The 23,331-nt window shown below is 43.4% G+C and overlaps 2 protein-coding genes across 3 annotated transcripts in view; one reads left to right on the top strand and one right to left on the bottom strand.

The window, feature by feature from the left end:
- Positions 1-17,117, top strand: part of LOC140387945 (reelin-like) — a 520,778-nt gene extending 503,661 nt beyond the window's left edge. For both annotated transcript variants that reach the window (XM_072471313.1, XM_072471312.1), the window contains exons 59-65: positions 2,960-3,033; positions 6,863-7,024; positions 8,352-8,509; positions 9,835-10,054; positions 10,913-11,110; positions 15,422-15,520; positions 15,754-17,117. In XM_072471313.1, the coding sequence (XP_072327414.1) occupies positions 2,960-3,033; positions 6,863-7,024; positions 8,352-8,509; positions 9,835-10,054; positions 10,913-11,110; positions 15,422-15,520; positions 15,754-15,850 (1,008 nt within the window). In that variant the 3' untranslated portion in view covers positions 15,851-17,117. The remainder of the gene's footprint in view (positions 1-2,959; positions 3,034-6,862; positions 7,025-8,351; positions 8,510-9,834; positions 10,055-10,912; positions 11,111-15,421; positions 15,521-15,753) is intronic.
- Positions 17,118-18,651: 1,534 nt separating this feature from the next.
- Positions 18,652-23,331, bottom strand: part of LOC140387678 (kininogen-1-like) — a 46,725-nt gene continuing 42,045 nt past the window's right edge. Inside the window, exons 8-10 of the mRNA XM_072470872.1 lie at positions 21,405-21,515; positions 21,134-21,247; positions 18,652-19,181 (exon numbers count right to left, since the gene is read on the bottom strand). Coding sequence (XP_072326973.1) covers positions 18,966-19,181; positions 21,134-21,247; positions 21,405-21,515 — 441 coding nt within the window. The 3' untranslated portion in view covers positions 18,652-18,965. The remainder of the gene's footprint in view (positions 19,182-21,133; positions 21,248-21,404; positions 21,516-23,331) is intronic.

Consider the following 23,331-nt stretch of genomic DNA (forward strand, 5'->3'; position numbering starts at 1 on the left):
GCCCTTTAAAGATGTCGCTCTGATCTGTTTGGAACCCTTACCCTGAGGCTTTGACCTCTAGTTTTAGACTCCATCCAGGGAAAACAGCACCCCTTCATCCACCATGTCAAAGTATCTTGAATTTTATGCATTTCAAAGAATTCTCCTCTCATTCTTCCAAACTTCAGAGAAATTGCAATTAAAATTTCTTAATCATCAGTGATATACTGTGTAAAGAAATTTCTGTCTTGACTTCCCTGCTTAATTTTAATATCTAATCAGCAACTTCGAAATTCAAGCAGTTTAGTGAATAATAATCTTTATTATTGTCACAAGTAGGCTTACATTAACACTGCAATGAAGTTACTGTGAAAAGCCCCTAGTCGCCACACTCCGGCGCCTGTTCGGGTACACAGAGAGAGAATTCAGATTGTCCAATTCACCTAACAAGCACATCTTTTGGGACTTGTGGGAGGAAACTGGAGCACCCGGAGGAAATCCATGCAGACGCAGGGAGAACGTGCAGAATCCGCACAGACAGTCACCCAAGCGGGAATCGAATCCAGGACCCTGGTGCTGTGAAGCAACAGTGGTAACCACTGTGCTACCGTGCTGTCCTATAAACGTAACCTGTTACCTGAATCCATGGTGATTGTCCTTAACAAGATATGTTTATCCAAATGAGCACCCACCGGGTCCCTTAAAATGTTTATAAGTTCATAAATTCATGAGCTATAGGAGCAGAATTAGGCCATTTGGCCCATCGAGTCTGCTCTGCCATTCGATCATGGCTGATCTCATCCTGGCCTTAACTCCATTCTGTCCTTTCTCCATAACCCTTCAACCCATTACCAATTAAAAATCTGTCTAACTCCTCCTTAAATTTACTCACTGTCCCAGCATCCACCGCACTCTGGGGTAGCGAATACCACCGATACATAACCTTCTGGGACAAGTAGTTTCTCCTCAACTCTGTTTTAAATTTTTCTACCTCTTATCCTAAGACTATGAAAGATTTTAAAAGATTTCCCCAACACAGTGATGTTAAACTTGCCTGCATATGGCTTCCAGGTCTGCCTTCTGACAAATATGAAGTAATAAAGTTATGTGACTCCCTTTCAAACCCTCAGTGCTCTCTTTCAATTCCTGACAAACCTGCAAAGGGTCTGAGTGAAAACCTTACTAATGTCATTAGCACTTCTTTCATATTGATGGGCGCATAATGTCTGGAGGACAGAATAGTTTGTTTTAAAAGCAGCTACCATTCATGCACTCGACATTGGTAATGGTCTTCCTGTCTAGCTGCTCTTCTGCTGTGACAGCAGCTTCCCTAAAGAAACAAGAATGGGATTCTGTAGTGGTTCCTTCAGGTTTTTTTTGTGAATGAAGGTTAGTTGTGGCACTGCGTAGGCAGAATTTATTTTTCAATGTTGATTTAGGCAAGTTGACAGGCAAGTTGACAGGAAAGCAAAGTTAGAAGTGGATGTGAAAGAAAGCAGCAGATGAAAGGAAGTAGAACACATTGGCTTGTCTACACGGGTTTGAGTTAGTTGGCTGCCAGTTTCACCCAATGATTATTAAAACTGGTAGTGGCACAAGACCTATCACAGAGATGGAATCTTTAGATCCCCAGGAACTGACAGTGCAGCGGAAGGACAGGAGGTGAAGCCAATGGTGAAGATACAGTAGCTGCCTTCAGATAGGTAGGAAGGGAACCAAGAGGAGCAGTCCTGCGGAGCTGGATAATGCAGAAGACGTATGGCATGGTCAGCTATATCAGACACTGCAGGAAGATTGAGGAAGAGGGATAACGCAAGACTGTCTCAGAGGGTGTCATTTATGACTTTAGCTGAAGTTGGTTTGATACTGTGAGAAGGATAGAAGCTATTTTGGGGAGACTCAAACAGGTCGTTTTGGGCAGTACAAAATTAAGATGCAATGACAATTTAAGTAAGGTTAGAAATGAGGCAGTAATTGACTGGGGTAAGTTTTTGAAAAGGAAGGCTACAGTGAGCGAGAGGGTGGATTGGGGGTTAGTGACTGTTTTGAAGGGAACTGCCTTGAAAGAACAGTGCCTGTGGAAAGGGAGTCACATACGGTATCAGCTAGCATGAGATTTGCTCGAGTGCAGGGGGAGTTAAGTGGTTAAGAGGGATGTGGTTAGGAGGCGAGTGAGATCGGGATCAAGGGAACAGGGAATCGGACTTATGGACAAGTAAGCCTTGAGAGAACAAAAGGCAACATAGACGAGAAACTGCAAGACCAGGTTTGGTGAGAGATTGTTGGAATATGGGACAATGGATCACATCACTCCCCTATTTTAAGACTGTTTAGGCCATGCCAGTCTTTAGTTGTCACTGTAGGGCAAATGCCTTGAAATTGGCACAGGAGGTGATACCAATGGTGAAGATACAGTAGCTGCCTTCAGATAGGTAGGAATGGAACCAAAAGGAGCAGTTCTGTGCTGGATAATGCAGAAAATTCCAGTTTTCTGCCATAACTTTGGTAGGAAAGCATGGAACTCCCAGAGAAACAATGGAAACAAATGTTTTTAGCCAATGACGTAGACTCGCTGGAGGTTCCGCTGATTAACATTTACTGTTCAAAGAAAAAACAAATGGTGCATTTGGCAGGTGACAGAATGAGCTAGGTGAGCTGGATGTTCTTTCATGATTTGTACATTCTTATGTCTCTTTCATTCAGTCTTCTACTGTTGCTCGTGTGTTGCACAAGGAGCTTCTTCACCTCATTGAATCTATCCCATCCCTGGATCTATCTCATCTTCTTTCATCACAGCACTGAATTCTACTCATTCTAACAATCAACTAGATCATCAGACTGCTTGTTTGGTTGTAGGGACAAAGGAACAGCAGTGTCATATTGCCAAAGTGGGTATCAAGCATGAAATGTACCTTGTTATACCTCTACATTCATTAAATTGGATCTTTCCTAGAGTTTATCTTCTCAATTATGTTTCTAGATTGTAGTTGGTTGTGAAGCTGACTCTTGTGGGGATCTGCAGCCTGTATTGCTGGAATACAGTAAGGATCCAAGGTAAGTGGCAATCCCAAGAAAGGTTTGTAACTGACGAATGGACACGTTTGCTACAAAGGACATTGTCATTGGCTTGAAAGAATCCAACAGGATAAGTAAACTTTGGGAGTAGGAGTAGGCCTGGAATTTCAGCAATTTATGATGGAAAGCTTCATTATCATGTTGCCAAAATCAGATGCTGTGATTTGTGATACTCAGAACACAGGATGTGTGATTCCTGTAACCTGACACTCCTACGCTCTTAATGTTCACGAGTAAACACCATTTTATTCTATAGCATCGGCAGTGTGAGAGCAATGTGTGTGTCTTTAAGGTATATGGTGCATGAAATGTTGCCATTACAGAATGGTGTTTTAAATGTTCACTCTTTGATTCTCGAAAAAGGGAACCAGAACCAGCCTTAAGAGAAAAAAACTTTACCTTCCCTCCTTCTGTTGCACCATTGTAACAGTTTGTAAAGGAACTTACTGGGTGAGCAAAATTGTCACAAAATATTCAATAATGTATTCAACTGCATGAGAAGTTTCATCATTATGTTTCAAGAACTTTTAAGTTCTTCTCATCAATAAGGTTTTCAGTTCAAGCATAAGTAAATATATCACTCGTACATTTTCCCTATCAACAAGCCACAAAAGATCATATCGATTTTTTATGAATAAATTGTTACAAGGTTTAACACTTATGTTCTAAAACAGTGTATCCTTCTTGTGGTGATATACATCACTGTAAGTACACAAAGGGTTAATGTACATACACTACACCTAGCTAGACACTAGAGGGAACACCAGAGATATGTCACACAGACAGTCAACCAATAGGTCAGTAAGATAGGACACGACCAATGGGCAGTCACGATACACACAGAGGTGACACTACCACAGGAGGGTATTACACCAACCCATATAAAAGGACACATCACACATGCTCAGTCTCTTTCCAGTGGAGATTCTCAGTGAGTACAGACACAGGGTTGATTGAGCATCACACCCACCACGTGGATTGTAGCAGACTGGTTAGTCAGTCTGAGTAGCTATAGCAGGATTAACAGTAGCATCGAATCCAAGTAGGAGAATTGTGAATAGTTTAATAAACGTGTTAAAGCTATCTCCAAGTCTGAACCTTCTTTTGTCAGAGTGCACATCAAGGAAGCAACTTATGCTACGACAAGAGCATAACAAAACACTTCTAACAATAGAATGAGAGAGCCACCATAGACATATTAGCCCGGTCCGTCTATCTCTGTGCGTCCAGCCCATAAGGCAGGATTTATTGGATGGCGGAGTTTCCTTCCCCACCACCAGAAGAGTTGGGAAGGGAATGCATCACTGCCAATCATAGCAACCCAGCAAACATTTAATACTCTGATGAGCATTCATTGGCTGGAGGTGGGACTTTCGCCTGAGTAAGGGATGGAAGTCCCACGCCGTAGAACTGCTGATCATTCTGATTGGTTGGCAGCTCTGTAGTCCCAGCACCAGCAGTGGCCAACACAGAGATCTAAGAAGTGCCTGATTCTCAGCCTTCAAGTTCAGGGCCAGGTGAGTGCACAATGGGTCTCACAGCAAGGAGGAGCGATGAGGCTGACTGGGCTGGGGTCTTGATGCAGAGACTGAGGCGAGGGGTGTGAGGGAGCACCCCCGTGGGGGAAAACTTTGGGAGGCCCCCCTTTCATGCCCAAGACCCAGGCAGGCTTACCTTCCGGGCCTCTGCCCTGCCCCTCAACTCTTCTTGCCAGCCGAAAAATTGAGGCCAGGCTGAAGACGGCCCTTATAATTGACCACTTGAAAGCCTTAATTGTGGGAAGGCTTCACCCATCTCCTGTAAAATTGTGGACAGGTCGGGGCACACAGGTGGACCACCCGGGGAATTTTGCAGGCCCCACCGCCTAAAAACCTACCAGCAGAGAACTGTAAAATTCTTCACACGAAGCAGAATTTTATGTTCCATGCTGATGGATATTTTGGGCAAGGGGAAGTGATTGTAAAACGTTTTGTGTTCCTGTCTGCCCTAACCTCTCCATAGTTTTAGGTTGGATCAGGCGAGGTCTAGGCGGCCCTGCCAGCCTTTGTCTCAGTTCAGGCCTTTAAGTGGTCAATTATTGACCATTTGAAAGCTGTTTCCCACCTAGCCTCAATTTCCAGGCAGGTGAGAGGCATTCAGAGGCTGGAGGAGCCCTGTTCAGGCCTTGGGCGGGAAGTGGGTAGGGGCCCTTCCATCAGCAACTTCCTTTTAACATCTGGCTCCCACCACCAAAAGATCTGACCCCTATGGGGGCTGCTCCTTCCCACCCCCAGCCTCTCCACCAACACCCCAACCCCGTCTGTCCACTGCCCCAGGCGTCACCTATCCTCCCTGCCCTGAGACCCCCAAAACTTACCTGGCCCTGCACTCCTGGGACTTAGGGTCTGGGGACATCTTACAGTCTCAGTCCTGCCCCCTGCAGCATCTGGTGTTGCAGGGATTAAGGAGCTGCCAGCCAACAGATTGGTGGGCAGAACTCTTGTGGAAGGACGTCCGCCCAACTAAGGGGTGGAAGATCGGCTTCCAGCTAATTAAAGCCCATTGGAGCATGAAATGGCTGTGGGTCAGCCAGCGTGGGAGGGAATGTGTTTGCCGCCAACTCCCCAGATGGCAGGAAGGGAAACTCCGCCATCCAGAATATCCTGGGCATGGTTTTTCCACCCACTCATTTTAACTGATATAAATTCATGGGTTATCATAGAATTTACAGTGCAGAAGGAGGCCATTCGGCCCATCGAGTCTGCGCTGGTTCTTGGAAAGAGCACCCCCTACCCAAGGTCAACACCTCCACCCTATCCCCAATTTTGGACACACTAAGGGCAATTTATCATGGCCAATCCACCTAACCTGCACATCTTTGGACTGTGGGAGGAAACCGGAGCACCCGGAGGAAACCCACGCACACACGGGGAGGATGCGCAGACTCCGCACAGACAGTGACCCAAGCCGGAATCGAACCTGGGACCCTGGAGCTGTGAAGCAATTGTGCTATCCACAAGGCTACCGTGCTGCCCCACGTTAGGTTAGGAATAGCAAACATGGAGAATCTCAAACATAAAATATATTAAAAGATAATTCGACTACCCTAGGCTTTCAGTCACAAGTTCTGCATATCAGGGCATTAAAGCTGCAATATTATAACCCTGCCTGTGTTTCATGTTCCTTTTAAGCATAGGTTCCTGCTGGGATGCCAGGGTAGACTCTTGTGGTGAGTGGGTAAGAGTAGAGGAGGGAGAATGAAAGTTGATATCCCCCATTATGTTCCAATCTACACTTCAAATTCCTCTCAGAGCCCAGCCTGCCTCAATGGCCTCAGCGACCTATTTGAAGTGATTTTTTTATCTGTACACTGAGGAACTTTGGGTGATGACTCTAAAGTTATTTTAAAGCATAACCAATCAAACTGATTTTGCTTCATTTGATGGTGGATCCCATTGTTTTTTAAAATAAATTTAGAGTACCCAATTCATTTTTCCAATTAAGGGGCAATTTAGCGTGGCCAATCCACCTACCCTGCACGTCTTTGGGTTGTGGGGGTGAAACCCACACAAACACTGGGAGAATGTGCATACTCCACACGGACAGTGCCCCAGAGCCTGGATCGAACCTGGGACCTTGGCGCCGTGAGGCAGCTGTGCTAACCACTGCACCGCCGTGCTGCCCTTGGTGGATCCCATTGTTACCGGTTAAAACATAACTGCGCTCCTTTAATTTAACAACTGAATAGTTAGGACCAGGGTTCTATAAGCATTTTTAATGAATTCCTGTCTCTGCCTTTAGTCAGTGAGGTTTCTATTTATCCTTGCAGGAAGGACTCCTGGTCACTCGTGCAAACAGAATGTCTTCCTTCAACGAGCAGCAACATTGGCTGCTCCCCATTCCAGTTCCACGAAGCCAGTATTTACAGTTCCGTCAATTGCTCCAGCTGGAACAGGGTCACCATCCAACTCCCGGAATATGTTGCATCCAGGTACGATTCAGAAAGGGGAATGGTCGCTCCTCCACATTTTATTTACTCTTCTTCTAATTTTTTCGATCCGAAACGTTTGAGAGATATCAGGTTGCTAGTCTAACATCCTACCCTGTAATTTGCTCCAGTTAAGCGCTGCCACATTTCTGCTCATTCCATTAGTTTGCCCAAGTCCTTCAAGGATTTTACATTGCACTTTGCTATCTGTCATCCAATCCATGTGACTGTATGTCCCTTAATTCCTATTGTTACCAAAGTCTGTTATGTGGTATCCTATCTCATGTGTTTTAAAAATCCATTTAAACTTCACCCTTTGCATTTCTCGATTCTTTTTCAAAGGCTTCAATAAGGTAGGTCAGGCATGACCTGCCTTTTCGAAATCAGTGTTGAATAGCCCTGGTTAATTTATCTTTCTTCCATATGCTTTAAAGTTTGATCTTTCATTATAGATTCCAGTGCATTGCCTGGAAGTGAAATAAGATGAATTGGCCTATGATTTCCTGACTTATCTCTGACTTTGCTTTTGACTTTCCATTTAATCTGGACCAAGTCCCTTTTATATCTCAGTGTAGACTGCCTTTTTTCTCCCCAATCAGTTTCCCACTTCTTATTTTCCTTTACTTCTTGTTATGGGTCCAGGTTTACAGAACCCCAAAGTGTTTCATGGAGTTCAACCGACCCACAACTTTTAATAGATTGTGGAGTGGGAAGCACACGGCGTACTCTCCAGGTGTGATACAGCAGAAATGGACAAGTGTTTTTTTAACACAAACCAATGTTTATTCTATAAACTCAAGTTAACCTTTTAAAAACAAACATTGAATATCTTAACAGCCATTACTTCAAAGATAACCCCAAAAGACTACAACACTAAATAATCCTTTAAACATCCAAAAGACTTCAAACCTTCAAAAATAGGAGCACATTAGGTTACATTCAATATATTTATAGTCTTCGGATTGCAGAAATCAACAGACCAGCTCTGTGTTTCTTCATGCAGCTCACAGCAAAACACACAGACACTCCCAGCTGCGTTCTCAAACTAAAACTCAAATAGCAGAAGTGAGCTCAGCTCCCCCACCCTCTGACATCACTTCAGTGATATGATCAGCTCCATTTCTTAAAGGTACATTGCTTAAACATCCATTTCTTAAAGGTACTCTCACATGACATTCTGTTGAATCTTAAACCGGTTCCCAAATATCTCCGTAAATTTAACTCCTCAAATTGCTCTCTTCCACTCCCCGGAACCAAATCAAGTGCTAGTTCCTTGTTCCAGCGGCACGCTAATCACCAGCTACATAAACGTTGCTGATTCTGTTTTCAGCGCCACTCGGTTCCGATGGATTCAGAAGGAGGGCGTCACAGAGAAACAAAGCTGGGGAATTGACAATGTATACATTGGAGAGTCCTGTAACAAGCTCTGCAGTGGGCACGGATACTGTAGAACTGGAACAATCTGTATTTGTGACGAAGGTTATCAAGGTACTGGCTCAAATTTTTCTATTTAAAATGAACCCAGTTCAGTGCTGCTAAGGGAGGAGGTATCTGACAGGCTGGGGGACAATATCAGCACTACATTCATCTAAAACCCTAATATCTGTCCTGCACAAGACTCTCGTTCTGGAAGAAGATTGCGGACTCCTCAAGTAAGAAGCACTGAGGAAGTGAAAGACTCCAGATTCTTGGAGGAGATTTAGGAGCTACACAATAGGAAGGGAGGAGGCAGCAGTGACACCCAGATGAAATAAAACATTGGCCCTGATATTTGCTGGATGAGAGGAGGAGTTATCAAACTCCACATCATTTGTTTTTTTTGAAAAAAAATTAAATCCTGATCCGGTAACCAGTCTGATTTTTCCAGGAAAAGCTGCAGCCGAGGATCAGGTAGGTTTTCTGGTCATTGGGATGGAGACTGGTGGGGAAGAGGTAGGGACAAGGAGTTAGGGGTTAGTCATGAAGGGATCATTGATCAATGGTGGCAGTTGGGGAGCAAACTATGAAGTTCAAAGGACGGGGGTTAAATGAAATGAAATGAAATGAAAATCGCTTATTGTCACAAGTAGGCTTCAAATGAAGTTACTGTGAAAAGTCCCTAGTCGCCACATTCCGGCGCCTGTTCGGGGAGGCTGTTACAGGAATTGAACCGTGCTGCTAGCCTGCCTTGGTCTGCTTTCAAAGCCAGCGATTTAGCCCTGTGCTAAAGAGCCTAATGGAGAAATCAGAGAGGGGGTAGTAGATTGGGGGGAATTGGAGGTTTAGAAAAGATTGGAGGGGGATTGGAGATCAAGGTGGGGTTTAGGAGAGGTCAGAGAGGGGTTCCATGGGCTTTCAGAGGAGATTGTGGAGCTGGGCAATTAGACGGATAGCGAAGGCAAGATAACGGGGGGTGATTGTGGAATCGAACAGATTGCTGGGGGATGGTCTTGAAGAGTCATGGAGGTTTGAGGTTATATTCAGATTAACTTGTTAGATCCGAATGAAACAGTCCTTGCCTACAAGATGTTCATCACCAGATATATATGTCAAACCATGTCTGCCCTATATTTGCCGAGTTTCCAAAGGTCCGCATAACCTGGTCAGTATAAATTTTTAAAAATAAGAAAATTTGTTCGGTAATAAAAGCTGTAGCCCCTTTCAAAAGTTTCAATGACCAACCTGCCTCCTGATACAGGATTTGTTGCTTGTTCTTCATTCCGCCTATGTTAAAACTGGAAACAGTTTGGTCTGAAACACGTTGCCTTTTGAAAAATATAACTCCATAATTCTCTTTCAACCTTACCTAAAAGCTGCTTATCTCTGTTTTGCAGGAGATGACTGTTCTGTTGCAATCAATGACCTGCCCAGTTACATCAAGGACAACTTTGAGTCACCGCGTGTCACAGAAATAAACTGGCAGGTAATTCAAGGAGGAGCAATTGGCAGTGGATGTGGTCAGCTGGCACCCTATGCCCACGGGGAGTCTTTGTACTTCAACGGCTGCCAGATGAGACAGGCCGTAACCAAACTTCTGGATCTGACCAGGGCCAGGTACATTTCCTTTGAGAAATAACTATGAGAGTTGAGCTTCGCATTGCCGAAAGGGGCAAAAAAACCTTTGTATTCTTCAGAAGACACCATTTGAAAAGAAAATGTAAAAAAACAATTCCTGCATATGACATTGGAGGAGCAATAGTGTCAGATAAAGCTCAAGTAAACTGCAAAGCAGTCAAGAAAGAGTAAACCTTGAATCACTGAATCCTAAATTGTATGATGGAAATGTTGAAGTAGGATGCTTAGATGTGCCTATATGAAGATAAATTTGCACTGCAGATTTCCTGCCCCAGCACAGAACTGCCATGAAAGTTGTCATTTGATTCAGGCTACTCTGTGACGGTTCGATAATCTCCATCCCAGACTGGTGCTTCCAGTTTGACAGCACACCGACCTGGGCACTGGATCCCTGTCATTGGTAAATTGTCCTAATGCAGTCCAGTAAGGTATTCACCCAAGGCTACCTGACTCCTGCTCATCGTGAATGCTAGTCCAAATTTGCAAATCTCACTAAAGTGCAAGGTACTGCTCCAGGAAGCAATTCCAGGTTCAGCAACGTCATGAGGGCAGCCTGATGTGAAGGAGATTCAAAAATGTTACTTAAAACACTGAGTAAAATCTGTGTCACTTTTTCTATTTTAACAAATGATGGGAAGACTCTTTGGACAAAAAATCTAATCCCTCCAGACTTTCCTTTTTCGTTACAAAACTTAATTTGTATAAAATTGCTTGTACGTTTCCTGAGATTGTTACCACACTTAATCCAAGGGAATCTTAACTTGTACTGAGCTTAGCTATTTTTTTTCTGAGTTTTGATGCTATATTTGCAAAACTGAAAATGTGTTTTCTCTTTAGCAAAATCATGTTTGTGCTGCAGATTGGCAGCACATCGGAGACAGTGAGCTGCAATGCTGACCTGACAGATCCCAATATCGCAGACAAGGCCATTCTGCTGCAGTACAGTCTGAATGGCGGAATCACATGGCATGTTATTGCTCAGCACCAACCAAAGGATTTCGTACATGCCCAGAGAATATCTTACAATGTCCCTCTGTAAGTATCTAATCTTCTGAGCTGAGAAATCTCGCAAACATTTCAATTCTAACATACATAAGAGGTCAAGATCTACTTCTGTAATAACAAATATAATGGACTCAGAATTCCCCTATTGGTACAGTTATACATGCCATTGGGAAGATTCTAGGTTGAGCATTTCCAGCAAAGTATAAATGTATTATTTCAGAAATAAGCAACACGAGAAATCATCCGAAAAGTACTTCCATTACTGCACATAGTGACAAAAGGAATCAACCATATGACCCGTCAAGCCTGTTCCATCATTCAATATGAACGTGGCTAATTTTGGGCTTTAATTTCTCTCTCCTGCATGCTCCCCAGATTCCTTGATTCTCTGCGAGATGTAAAATCTGTCTCTGCCTCCCTTAAATATATTCAACGATGAAGCATTCTCAACCCTTTGGTGTAGAGAATTAAAAAGGATTCAAAACCTCTGGAGTGAAGTGATTTTTCCTTATCTCAGTTCTAAATGATCGGCCCCTTATCTGAGGCGGTGCTCCATGTTTTAGATTTCCTGACCAATGGAAACAATTTCTCAACACCTACCTTCTCATAATCTTGTATATTTCAATGCGATCGCCTCTCATTCTTTTAAACTCCAAAGAATACAGGCCCAATTTACTCAGCCTCTCATCGTCGAACAACCCCCTAATTTCAGGGACCAATTTAGTGTGTCTTCCCTCTCTACTGACAACAACAAAGACTTGCTGTATTTATAGAGCATCTTCAGCATTGGGAATGTACAAGTTGCTTCTCTGAAATTTTATCAAACGGTATTTCACACTAACTCACATAAGGGGATATGCCAGGTGACCAAAACCTTGGTCAAAGCACTAGGTCTTGAGGAACACCTTAAAGAAGGAAAGAGAGGTAGGGAGGGAATTGCAGAGCGAGGTGCCTGTATAGCTGTTGACACAGCCATCGATGGCGGTAGGATTAAAATCGGGGATGTGCAAGAGACCAGTGTTGTGTTGGGCGTTCTGGATCCGTGGAACATATACAGGTCACCAACACTTGAAATAGTGCAACACTATTTTATTGAGTCATTAACTGTTTAACATACTTTCACTGCAGGTTAACACGATACTAGCTTTAACTAAAGACCTTTGCCTTGTCCTAACCAGTCGATGCACTCAGCACATGGTGAATGTCTGTGCTGCAGGCTGTGAGCTCTGTCCTACTAGGAAGCTGCAGCTCGAATGAGCGGGAACTCTGTTGCCCCCTGTCTTTATAGTGCGTGTGCTCTAACTGGTGATTGGCTGCGATGTTGTGTGTGTTGATTGGTCCCACTGTGTGTCCATCAGTGTGTCTGTCTGCACCATGATATACGGGTGTATATTATGACAACCGGGATTGTAAAGCACAGATATCGTGGGAGGTTATTGGGCTGGTGGAGGTTAAAAGATAGGAAGGGGTGAGACTGTGGAGGGATTTGAAAACAAGGATGCAAATTTTAAAATCAGGGTGTTGCTTAACCTGGAGACCATGTAAGTCAATGAGCACAGGGCGATGGATTAACGGCACCAGACTTGTTATGAGCTTATTTTTGGATGGTCACAATGGGGTGGGATGATCACCATGGGAGAGAATCGTAGAATTTACCGTGCAGAAGGAGGCCATTCAGCCCATTAAGGGAGAACAATATGATATTTTCCTCAGTTCGTCAATTTAGATAAAAGAATCTGAGAATTTTTCAGTTGCACCCAATATAGCTTGGCAGCCTGTTAGTGTTGGACTGAGAGCTGAGCCATTTTGAAGCCTCATTAAATGCCTGTGGCAAGATATGGGTTCCAGGTGGGCACCTCACTGCAGCTCACCAGTTATGATGGGCAACCAATCACATTTTCCCCGTGTTTGCGTGGGTTTCACCCCCACAACCCAAAAGATGTGCAGGTTAGGTGGATTGGTCACGCTAAATTGCCCCTTAATTGGAAAAAATGAATTGGGTACTCTAAATTTTTTTTTTTAATTTAAAAAATGATGGGCAACCAAGGAACTGCTCCCATACCCTGCCAGATTTATACCTGAATATTCCAATGATTCAACTCTGATAACTGGCAGAGGATCCTGACATACATATTAATTCCGGCCTTGGGTCACTATCTGTGTGGAGTTTGTATGTTCAACCCTGCAATAACGGCATACTCCAGAGTACACCGCATGCGATATGGACGGCCTCAGGACGTCACCTGAGGCCCACCCCGATGCTCCGCCCCCGATGGGCCGAGTCCCCGATGGCATCGCTCGCGTGTGCTCACACTGTTCGGGGACCTCGCGTGGCGGCCGCGGACTGAGTTCAGAGCCGCCACAGTTGGGGGAGAGCCGTTCTGCTGGCAGGGGGTGGGCCGGGGGTGGGACGGCTGGTTACTGGGGGGTGGCAGTTTTTGCCAGGCTGAGTCCGTGCGCGGCTGGCGCTATGTTGCATGGCGCGGCCGCCGCAGGCCATCGCCGTGCCCATGCGCGTCCACGGACCTGCCCATTCTACGGCCGTATCTGCAGGTAAAGCTGGGGGCTTTACACTGTGCGGCTGCTAGCCCCCCACCAGAGGGAGGATCGGTGCGGGGGCGGCGCCGACCTTCTGGTCGTAAGACCAGACCGATCCTGCGGACATAGCCGCAGGATCGGAGAATCCAGCCCAGTGTGTCCCACCATAGCTGGAAAAATGCTATAACAGCAGCCGCATCTGCCAGCTGGACAATCAGATCAGAATGAATGAAGCTTCTTTGTTCCCTAATTGATTCCTCACTTTGACCCTGACTTTGTTGTTTGATTGACACATTGAACTAATAATGAGTCATAAAAACAATTATTTTGCTAATCATGGAAGTATTAATAGGTTTGGAGGTCTTGGTGGCACAATGATAGCACCCCTAACACTGCACAAAGGCTCTGGGTTCACCAGTGTTCATACCACGGTTCAATGGGCTGATAATCAGCTCGGGAATCCTTCCACCACTTTCCCCATTATTCCACAAAGGAAAAAACTGTGTGGGTGTGCAGAAAGACTCAAACAAAATGGGTCTTAATATCAATACTTACTCTTTCTTTCTATCCGATGTATAGTATCTGATTTGTAATTTGTGTTTGATCATGTGGTAATCCAAGAAATTATTATATATTCCTCCATCCTTGTGGTTTGCACAGATATGTATGTAAAGAAAAACGAGATAAAACTGGAGTTTTCATTGATATCGAATCTGCAGGAACAACATGCAATACCAATTTGTTGTGATTAGTGCTGACAATACATATATCTTTGGGTCCATATGAGGGTGGACCCTGCTTCTCTGATCTACAACTAACTGCATTTGAACCTTTTGGTAGTGCTTGATGACTCAAGGACTTCACAAAGTGCACTTGCACCACCCAGTGATAGCAAAATAGTACTGCATAAACTGTAACACTACTTGCATTTGTGGAAATATCTTTTGCTACATAAAACAAAATCAGGAAGTATTCTTTTTCAAGTGTTTCGTGATCATACAAAAAAAGTAATGTCAATTTGTATAAATCCCGGGATGTAGTCACGGACAACCCTGCTGATATTAATAATAATCCTTATTAGTGTCACAAGTAGGCTTACATTAACACTGCAATGAAATTACTGTGTAAATCCCTTAGTCACCACACTCCGGCGCCTGTTCGGGTACACCGAGGGAGAATTCAGAATGTCCAATTCACCTAACAAGCACGTCTTTCGGGACTTGTGAGAGGAAACCGGAGCGCCCGGAGGAAACCCACGCAGACACGGGGAGAACGTGCAGATTCCGCACAGACAGTGTGATTAGTGCTAACCTGCCTGCTTCCTTATAAAATAGAGATCCCCAATCTTGCATGGAGATGCCAGCTGACCTGAGCAAAGGGATAAATACCTTTGTATTCAGTTATCCCGTGCTTGCTTCAGCAGCACATATACTGCAATTGGAACGATGCAGAGAACATTAGCATAGTGGTTGGGGGCGGGGGGGGGGGGGGGGGGTTCTTTGAGTTATTGGGGTGTTGGTTGGTTGAATGGAGGGGGTTCTACTGTTCTTGATGTTTTGCATTGTTTTTTATGTATAAAAGATTAAAATGTTAAGAACCAAATAAAATTATTTTCAAGAAATATATATACATATATAGATTCTGTTTTCTCCAAATGGGCATTTTCTCTGCTGGAGCTTGTAGCTATTGCAGCCAATTGTACCTTATACAGGAAATCACTATTTCTAAAAACTTAACAAACAAAATGACCACAAATATTATAAAACTATTCAACCGCTAACATCTTGATCTTTATTACTGCAGGGAGGCACGAGTTAAAGGTGTACAGCTCCGGTGGTGGCAGTCACGTCATAATGGACCAGGCCGTGACCAGTGGGCTCTGGATCACGTGGAAGTGGTCCTGTAAGTATCTGAGTGCTGTAAAAGGGGTGATTTATTGGTATTCAGTTTTCTCCCACTATAGTCACAAACTAAAATTGATTTTGCAAATTCTGAGACGCTTCAAGAAAACTCATCAGCTGACTTTTGCTGCAGGTGAAGTCTACATAAGATGGAAAGCGAAGTTAATGGAGCTCTTTTTTTTTTAAGCATTTCTGTGCTTTATTCAGCTTCATTCTTTTATTCTTTCATTGTAGGACTCGTAAGCAAAACTACATGATGAACTTCTCAAGGCAACATACGCTCAGGCATTACTACAGCAGAAGACGAAGGTCCCTCAGACGAAACCTGTAAAACAAATTTCAGGCATTCATGTCATGTGTCATGATCCTAATAAACAAAGCACTGTTTCTAATAAGGGGCCAATGTCAGATATAGGAATATAATGAAATAAATAGTATGAAGACTACACAAATACAACATTTATTACACACTGTGAATTAATAAATGAAGTGGCTTACATTCTGAAATGTATTGTCGTTTAATCTTTATGTGGCTGTGTACTATGTGATGTGTTGCAATGTCAGTTGCTGTAACAGTATTGTAAGCAAATGTAAAAGTATAATTTACTTTGCAATGTATCGATCTCCATAGGATAGTGACACAATAACACAAACAATATCAAATGGTGCTCATCACATACAAATGTGTGTAATGTATGTTAAATATGTTTAAAATAAGGGAATTGGCAGGTTGGATGGGAATCTGCATTCCTCGAATAGGGAATCTGGAACAAAGGTAATTCATGAAATTCAAACTGAGCCAGTTAAAACCGACATTAAAGTTGTTTCACACAAAAGATGTGACAATGTGGAATGCACTGCTCCAGATGACAATAGATGCACAACGATTTGAAATGTTTAGAAACAAATTGAGTATTTACTTGAAAGAAGTAAATGTATTGGGGAATATGAACAAAATTGGTATTAAAGAGGCATAGTTACCATGGCTAACAACATTTCAAAGCAAAGGTGAAGAGATAAATGGCCTATTTCTGTCTGTATATTTGAAATGTCAAACAATAGTTGCTTTCCATTATCAATAAAGGTTCACAAAAACACACAAAAAATATCTGTATTTAATTTCTTACGTTCAACGAAGAATGGCAACTTCAGAATTTGGAGACACAGTAAGATGGGGAATTTTGTGCATCTGAATGGTTTGCCATTTAAAACCTTCAACAGCTGACAGCATTACAGCCAACACCGTGTTGCAGTTTAAATGTGCATTTTTCTGGTAAATCACTAATGTTTTTGATGTGAATCCGAGCTGCCATTTGTGTCCTTTTGCAAAATTTCTTAGTGATGATGCTTATTCAATATGACAGCTTGGTGTTACTTGTGTTTTATTTTGAATTTGTTTCTACTGATTAAAAGCTGGGTCATGTTTGTAGCTTTTGAGTAAGAGTATTGTACTTACCCAGCATTTATAACTGCAGTGTAATGTTATCTAAACCTAGATAGAATGAGTTAATATATCACAATGTTATTTACTGAGATAGATCCAAACATACTTTCAATAACGATACTTTCAATAAAGCTACAATCACGGTATTACATTATTACTTTGTCGTCTTGCAGTTATTTTTTTCTCTTGCGTTACAGCAGTAACTATATTTCAAAAGTACTTCATTGACTGCAAAGCACTTTGGGACAGAGTGAAGTTGTGAAAGATATTATGTAAATGTAAACTCTCCAAAATGGTAAATCATCTCAGATGACTGAATTATAAAAATATCATTGTCACTGTCATATCAGTGTGTGTTTTCCACAGTGTGTGTTAGATTAGAATTACCCCCACATAAGCATTACCAGCTGTGATAAGTGTATTTCTGGAGGTTTCATCGTTTGACTTGCCCCAGGCTCTTGCCATTAGTTGGCCAGCACACCCATCCTTTGATGTACCGCCTCGCTACACCATCTGGAAAGAAAGTCCCATTTACCCCACTGGATGATGCTTAACTGTCAGCCACACGGGTGTTTTGCACATTTTCAATATCTTTTTATTTGGTTAAATAAAATGACAGCAAAAAAACCTATATTTTTTAATGTCCTGATGATTTTGTTTCTCCAGGGTTGCACACAGCAGTGACCTGAATATTGGGCTCCAACTCCTAAAGGGTTGGCAACAGGGTGACTGACCATCCCTTATTCTATCCCTGTAATAGAGGCAACAGTTCGGTATCCCAGCTTGCATGCATCCGTGATGCTGTTTGCCTCATAATTGTTACCGTTGCCGCACCTTCGCCGTTCTGCAGTCTCCCCATCCCCCCAAACCCGTTTTTAATGTCTCTGGGAGCACTGCAGCCTACCCACGCTCTAATGAACCATGGTGCCAGAGTGTCCTTTCATCTTCCCTGTGGGAGTTGGTCACCCTAGTTAGCAACCCTACCCCATGTGTCTTTCATCAGGGACAATGACGTTCACACTTTATCATGTTGCCTTTGCTGCATTACCTCTTATTTGCTTTTAATAAAACTCTTAAAGATGGGAAAGGAGCCTCAAAGCAAAGGTGGAAAATTGATATTTCTCAGGATTTTATTTGAGTTGCTAGCCTAGCCAGTGTGTGTGTGTGTGTGTGTGTGTGTCGTTGGGGGCGGGGGGGGGGGGTTGGAATTAGGTGAGAAAGACTCACTATGTTAATTGCATTGATACGTTCTCAGTTTGATCTATAACATCGAAATATGGCAGTTCTTTGTTCCACACTAGTCCTAAAATGAAGAGTTGTTTGGTGCATATTATGCTGAACCTATATTGAGGCCAGGTTATCCTGACCACCAACCATCAATTTGGCAGTTCAGCAAAAAGTCAAGGCAATGGTATAATAGCCATTTCCTCCATTTCTCACCCGTGGTTCTGCCAATCCTTTTTCCAAAGTTGCAGCGAAAGATTGGGAGGATGCCAAATTCTATCCCATGTTTATGGAAGAGTATCATCTTTCGGTTATCAGTCATTGTTTTATTTGAGCTGAGGTACTGTATTGGATTTCAGTTTTCTGATGTCAGGTTCATGTGCAACATGCATTTACGCTCCAGTATTACTTGCACAAACAATGATTATTTCACACCACAAGAACACTCAAATCATCAAAGCAGATTGTTTTCTAATTGTATTTATTGGTCTCATTGAGATGTTTTCGATTTTTACAGGGTCTACATAGAAAATATTGACCTATTTTCAGCTGCTCTAGACCTACTGTGTAATTCCAGCAGTTTTTATTTAATTAAATTGTTTATACATTATCAGAAGGGTAGAAAACTTAGCATATACTGTGCCATTCTGATCACAGTCTCTCGTTGTTTTATTGATATATGTGGCTATCAGAACAAAAATCACAATCTGACAAAAGATTTGGTTGAAAATAAACGTGAATCAGAAGCTCTTTCGAAAGGTGTACCCCCTTTCCTTTCTTACTCATCTGACAGGTCAGATTTGCTGATCCCAGTCGATGCAATGGGCTTGGCCTCATTCACCAAGCTCATCGGTTCTTCTGGGTTTTGGGGCTCAGCGGGTGGTTCAGTTATGTGCTCAATTGTAGGATCAACACGTGATTTCATTGTGGGTTCAGGTGTTACTGGCTTCTCAGATTGCAATCCTAAGGAATCTGTTCCATTTCCGAACACTTCCTAAAGACACAAAATTAAAGTGCTCCATGAGTATGACACACAGACAAACAACACTCTGGGAGCTTTTTCAGAAGTGCAGTACTGATGCTTAATAGTCTTCACCTTATCAGGAAAGCAGGTATGCTTCAGTGGAATAGCCATGAATTTGATGTGCAATTAATAACAATGCTGGTTTATCTATAGAACAATGGCATTGTTCAAGATACATATGATGCATTGTTTCATAACAAGAAGTACATTGTGCCATCTAATATATAGGGCGCGATTTAGCTACCACGTTGCTCCCGGCGCAATCTGGGCATTCCAGTTAAATAGCGGGAAAGGCCAAAATCCGGCACGAATCAGTTTGATGTCTAACCAGCCCACTCCCTGCCGGACCGCACCCAAGTATGGCGAGCATATCACTATTTGCATTAATTTTTATCTCATCCGCGAAATTGAATTTGAATGTAACGGCCGCTCGGGAATTAACCACCTCCCCAGCGAGGAATCAGGCGGGCATCGTTTTGCAATTCTTTTTAAAACATGAAGCTGGCGCAATGGCTGCTGAGGGAGTGAGTAGCCATTTACATTTTCGGGCAAGTAGCTCAAGGGCACTGGAGCTGCTGCCCCAGTGCTTGGGAGGAATGGGAGATATCTCCGAGATTGAGCTTGGTCGGGGAGGGGGTTGCTGAAGCGTTCCAGGTCGGGGGTCAGCCCTTGGCGAGGCTGGGGGGTGCTTTTTGTTTGTGAGGCCTTCAAGCCACCTTTAAATATTGTGGATACCCATAACATGGGCAACTACAGCTGCTGCCTGTCTGTCCTACCAAACACTTCCACGACCGAGCCCTGTATGTGGTGATATGCTGGCGGTCACTTTAACTCCCTTTGACTGTGAGCAGCCTCAAGCTTCACAGCTGAAGGCTATTGCTAATAAGAATTGGCCTGGTTAATTATGAGAGCACTTCCCAGTTGCAGGTTGTGTTTGCTCTTGCTGGTGGCTGCAGATGCCTGGAGGCTGCTGTTACTGTTTCTAAGATACTTGGGTCCTGGAACACTGGGCTCAAGTGAATGTATGAACCCAGAAGGCAATCCAGTTTGAAGCAAGAAGATGCTGCCGGGGCTGGTGCGCGACATTGATCCAAATGGGCCACCTGATGGCACATTGAAGAAATGATTTCTCAGACTGACGATACCTTTGTTGCTGGTATGGTGAGTGCTACATGTAACTGTCACGTTACCGTGGGTTAAACACACTGGAAGTCAAGGATGTTCAACTGCACCTTGAGCACCAGTGGATGCCAGGATTTGGTTTTGGTGAGACATGAAGCCTGCACAGCTATGGCTCCTGGATGGAGAATGGCACTGATACATGGAACAAGTCACATATTGGTGAACTGATCATTTTTACCACAAAGTTCGGACATGGTAACATATTCGAAGCTTGTCCTTCATTTTTGTTGAAGAACCTGCGAGGGATGATACCGTGTGTTTGTTTTCTTTGTGAAAATGTGCTGATATAGCTTTGTATTAGTACCAATATGGAACAGTGACATTTCCTTGTTGTTTAATGTTTAGTGTGGTATATGGAATGTTATGTAGTTGACAGCCCATGGATGCCAGGATGCCCCAGGTCTAGGGGGTAATTGATAGCACTCATGTTGCCTTGCATGCACGGGGGCATCAGGGAGTGCCCTTCGTTAACAGGAAGGGGTTCCACTCCCTGAATTTTCAACTTGTGCAACCAACTCCAGATCACACACGTGTGTGCACGCTTCCAAGGGAGTGTGCATAATTGCTACATCCTGGGACACTCGAAGATTCCTGCAACTGAACACAAACTGGGGATCAAACATAGGATTCTCCAGGTCCACATGGTGCTCATCATCTTAACCAGCTGAGCTACTGAATGAAATTTTAAGGTAAATACATAAATAAATATGATGTACTGCATTGAGTAAACTGGTGCTTACCGTGACATCATTTGCATACACTATCCAGTCTTGAGTCACATTGCACCTTAATCTGTGGTATAACAGTTCTCCAAAAATGTCATAATGTTGCTTGGTTAAACAGACAGCAGAGCCCTACAAAATAAGTATGTCAGATTAGACATTGATGTTGAATGGAGATTTTAAAGTGAACTGTTACTGGATGTACTAGATTCTCATTAAAATAACGGTAGGTCCTACCTGATACAAACATCAATAAAGAGTAATACAACCCAGAGGGTAAGTTACTTACTGCTGTAGCAGGAATCTTTGGTCCACACATGTCTGGTGCTGTGTCATTATTGTTCAGACAGGTGGTTTCAATAAGTGTAAAATTCAGAGTAATGACCTCATCTGCAGAAGTCTACGAATACAAGAGTGCAGAAGTGAAAAATGTTTCAAAAATTATTACTGAAGTATCACTCGCTGTGGTTTAATACCTGTTTGTGTGATTGTTTTCCCATTATTGCATGAGCATCTTAAAAGATCGCTTCTTTGAGTTTGGACTATTTGTTACTGCATTATTTTGTCAGGTAAGCATGCAAACTAATTAGAAGGTGTCCTTTCCATCTGATCCAGTGGATGAATGCAGTGGCCAGGATTTTGTGCCCCCGTTTGGCGCAGGTGAAAATGGCGATAGGGATTTGAAATCTCGCAAGAGACCAAAAACACGATTTGCACCAGTGGGATTTTCCTGATACCCCACCAACCCCCTGTGAAAGTTGGGATCCCCATTTGCACAGATTTAAGTGTTATCATCAGGCCTTTCCAGCGTTAGGTTGTCCACTGAATCAGGACAGGCCCCACGACATGCACCTGGCGAGCAGAACCTGCCCGAGGCACATAGGTGAGTACAGTTTCCGGGAGGAGGCTCATACCTGGGCTGTACCCTGGCACTGCCCCCCCGGCACCTCCAGGGCAGTGTCAGGGGCAGTGCCCAGGCTGTGCCAGGGCAATGTCATGGGGCTGTTCTGTCAGGGGAAGGGGAGGGTATTGCATTGGGGGGGTCTATTTCTGTGGGGGGTCATGTGGCCCATCCCTTAACCTTTTTTGCACTGACTGGCTAAAAATACACCGGGGAAGCTATGTCTGGGGCCGGCGGTTTCCACTCCCATATTTCCCGCTCACTGCACCATTCTGCAAAAATATCACAAAATTCAGCCCAGCCTGTGTGGTACTGAGCCATGCAAACATTAATGGTTCAGGCCGAATCCTTGCGCTGCATTGAGTTAACAGAACTCAGCTGGGTGGAGGCCATAAAATAAGCAAGGGGCAAATTACTACCATTTTTATTTCTGATTGAAGAGCTGTTGATAGTAATGTACTTAGGTGAATCGTGGATCAGAACAGGAGTGAGCTTAGCTGTGATGCTCTACATCATGCCCCACCAATGCCCCACCAATGCACAGTGATAGGGTTCATTCATGAATAGTAATGAGATTCTGATGCCTTATCAGAACATCTGGGCTGACTTGACTTAAACACTAAGGAATTTATTTCCCTTTTCTTGTCATAGTTTCTCTGCTTCTGTTCAATTTTCTGGTTTTCTAGATATTTACAAGTGTTCCTAAATGTCTTGTGATGTCCGATGGAATGCACTGGCATAAGTTATATTACAAAGTCTCCTGTGACAATGTTCTTGAAAGTCAAAGATGTTGGGCAGGATTCTCCATCCAGCCAGATCCATTTCCTGGCGTGGTGTGGCGCGCCCCCGCTGGCAGTGAGATTGTCTGTCCCAGGAGCCAGTCAATGGAGTTTCCCATTGTGGGCACCCCCACGCTGTCGGGAAATCCGCACGCGAGTGCGCAGCCGGCGAAGCGGAGGATCCCGCCAACGGAGAATCCCGGCCATGCTATTTACTAAAACAAAGAGGCCTATCCATCAAATATTATGCATAAGTTACATAATGCGAAGTGTGTTTACGTTTTTTTTGTCCACTTCATGATAGATGTAAAAAGACTACACTTTATTTATGGATACAGTGAACCATTGGCATTTAAAAACAATGAAGTGGTAAATCTTAAGTAATGGGAACAACTTCCTTCACAGTGTGATTAACTATTGTTTACATACCCTCTGGTCATAAAGCTTTCTGAAACTTGTGAATTACTATATAAAACAAACCATGTAGCCAGCACTCTAAGTGTCTTTACATCTGAGGGTTGGTTATATTATTTAGA

This window comes from Scyliorhinus torazame, chromosome 13 (assembly GCF_047496885.1).
Source record: "Scyliorhinus torazame isolate Kashiwa2021f chromosome 13, sScyTor2.1, whole genome shotgun sequence".
NCBI classification, from domain to species: Eukaryota; Metazoa; Chordata; class Chondrichthyes; order Carcharhiniformes; family Scyliorhinidae; genus Scyliorhinus; species Scyliorhinus torazame.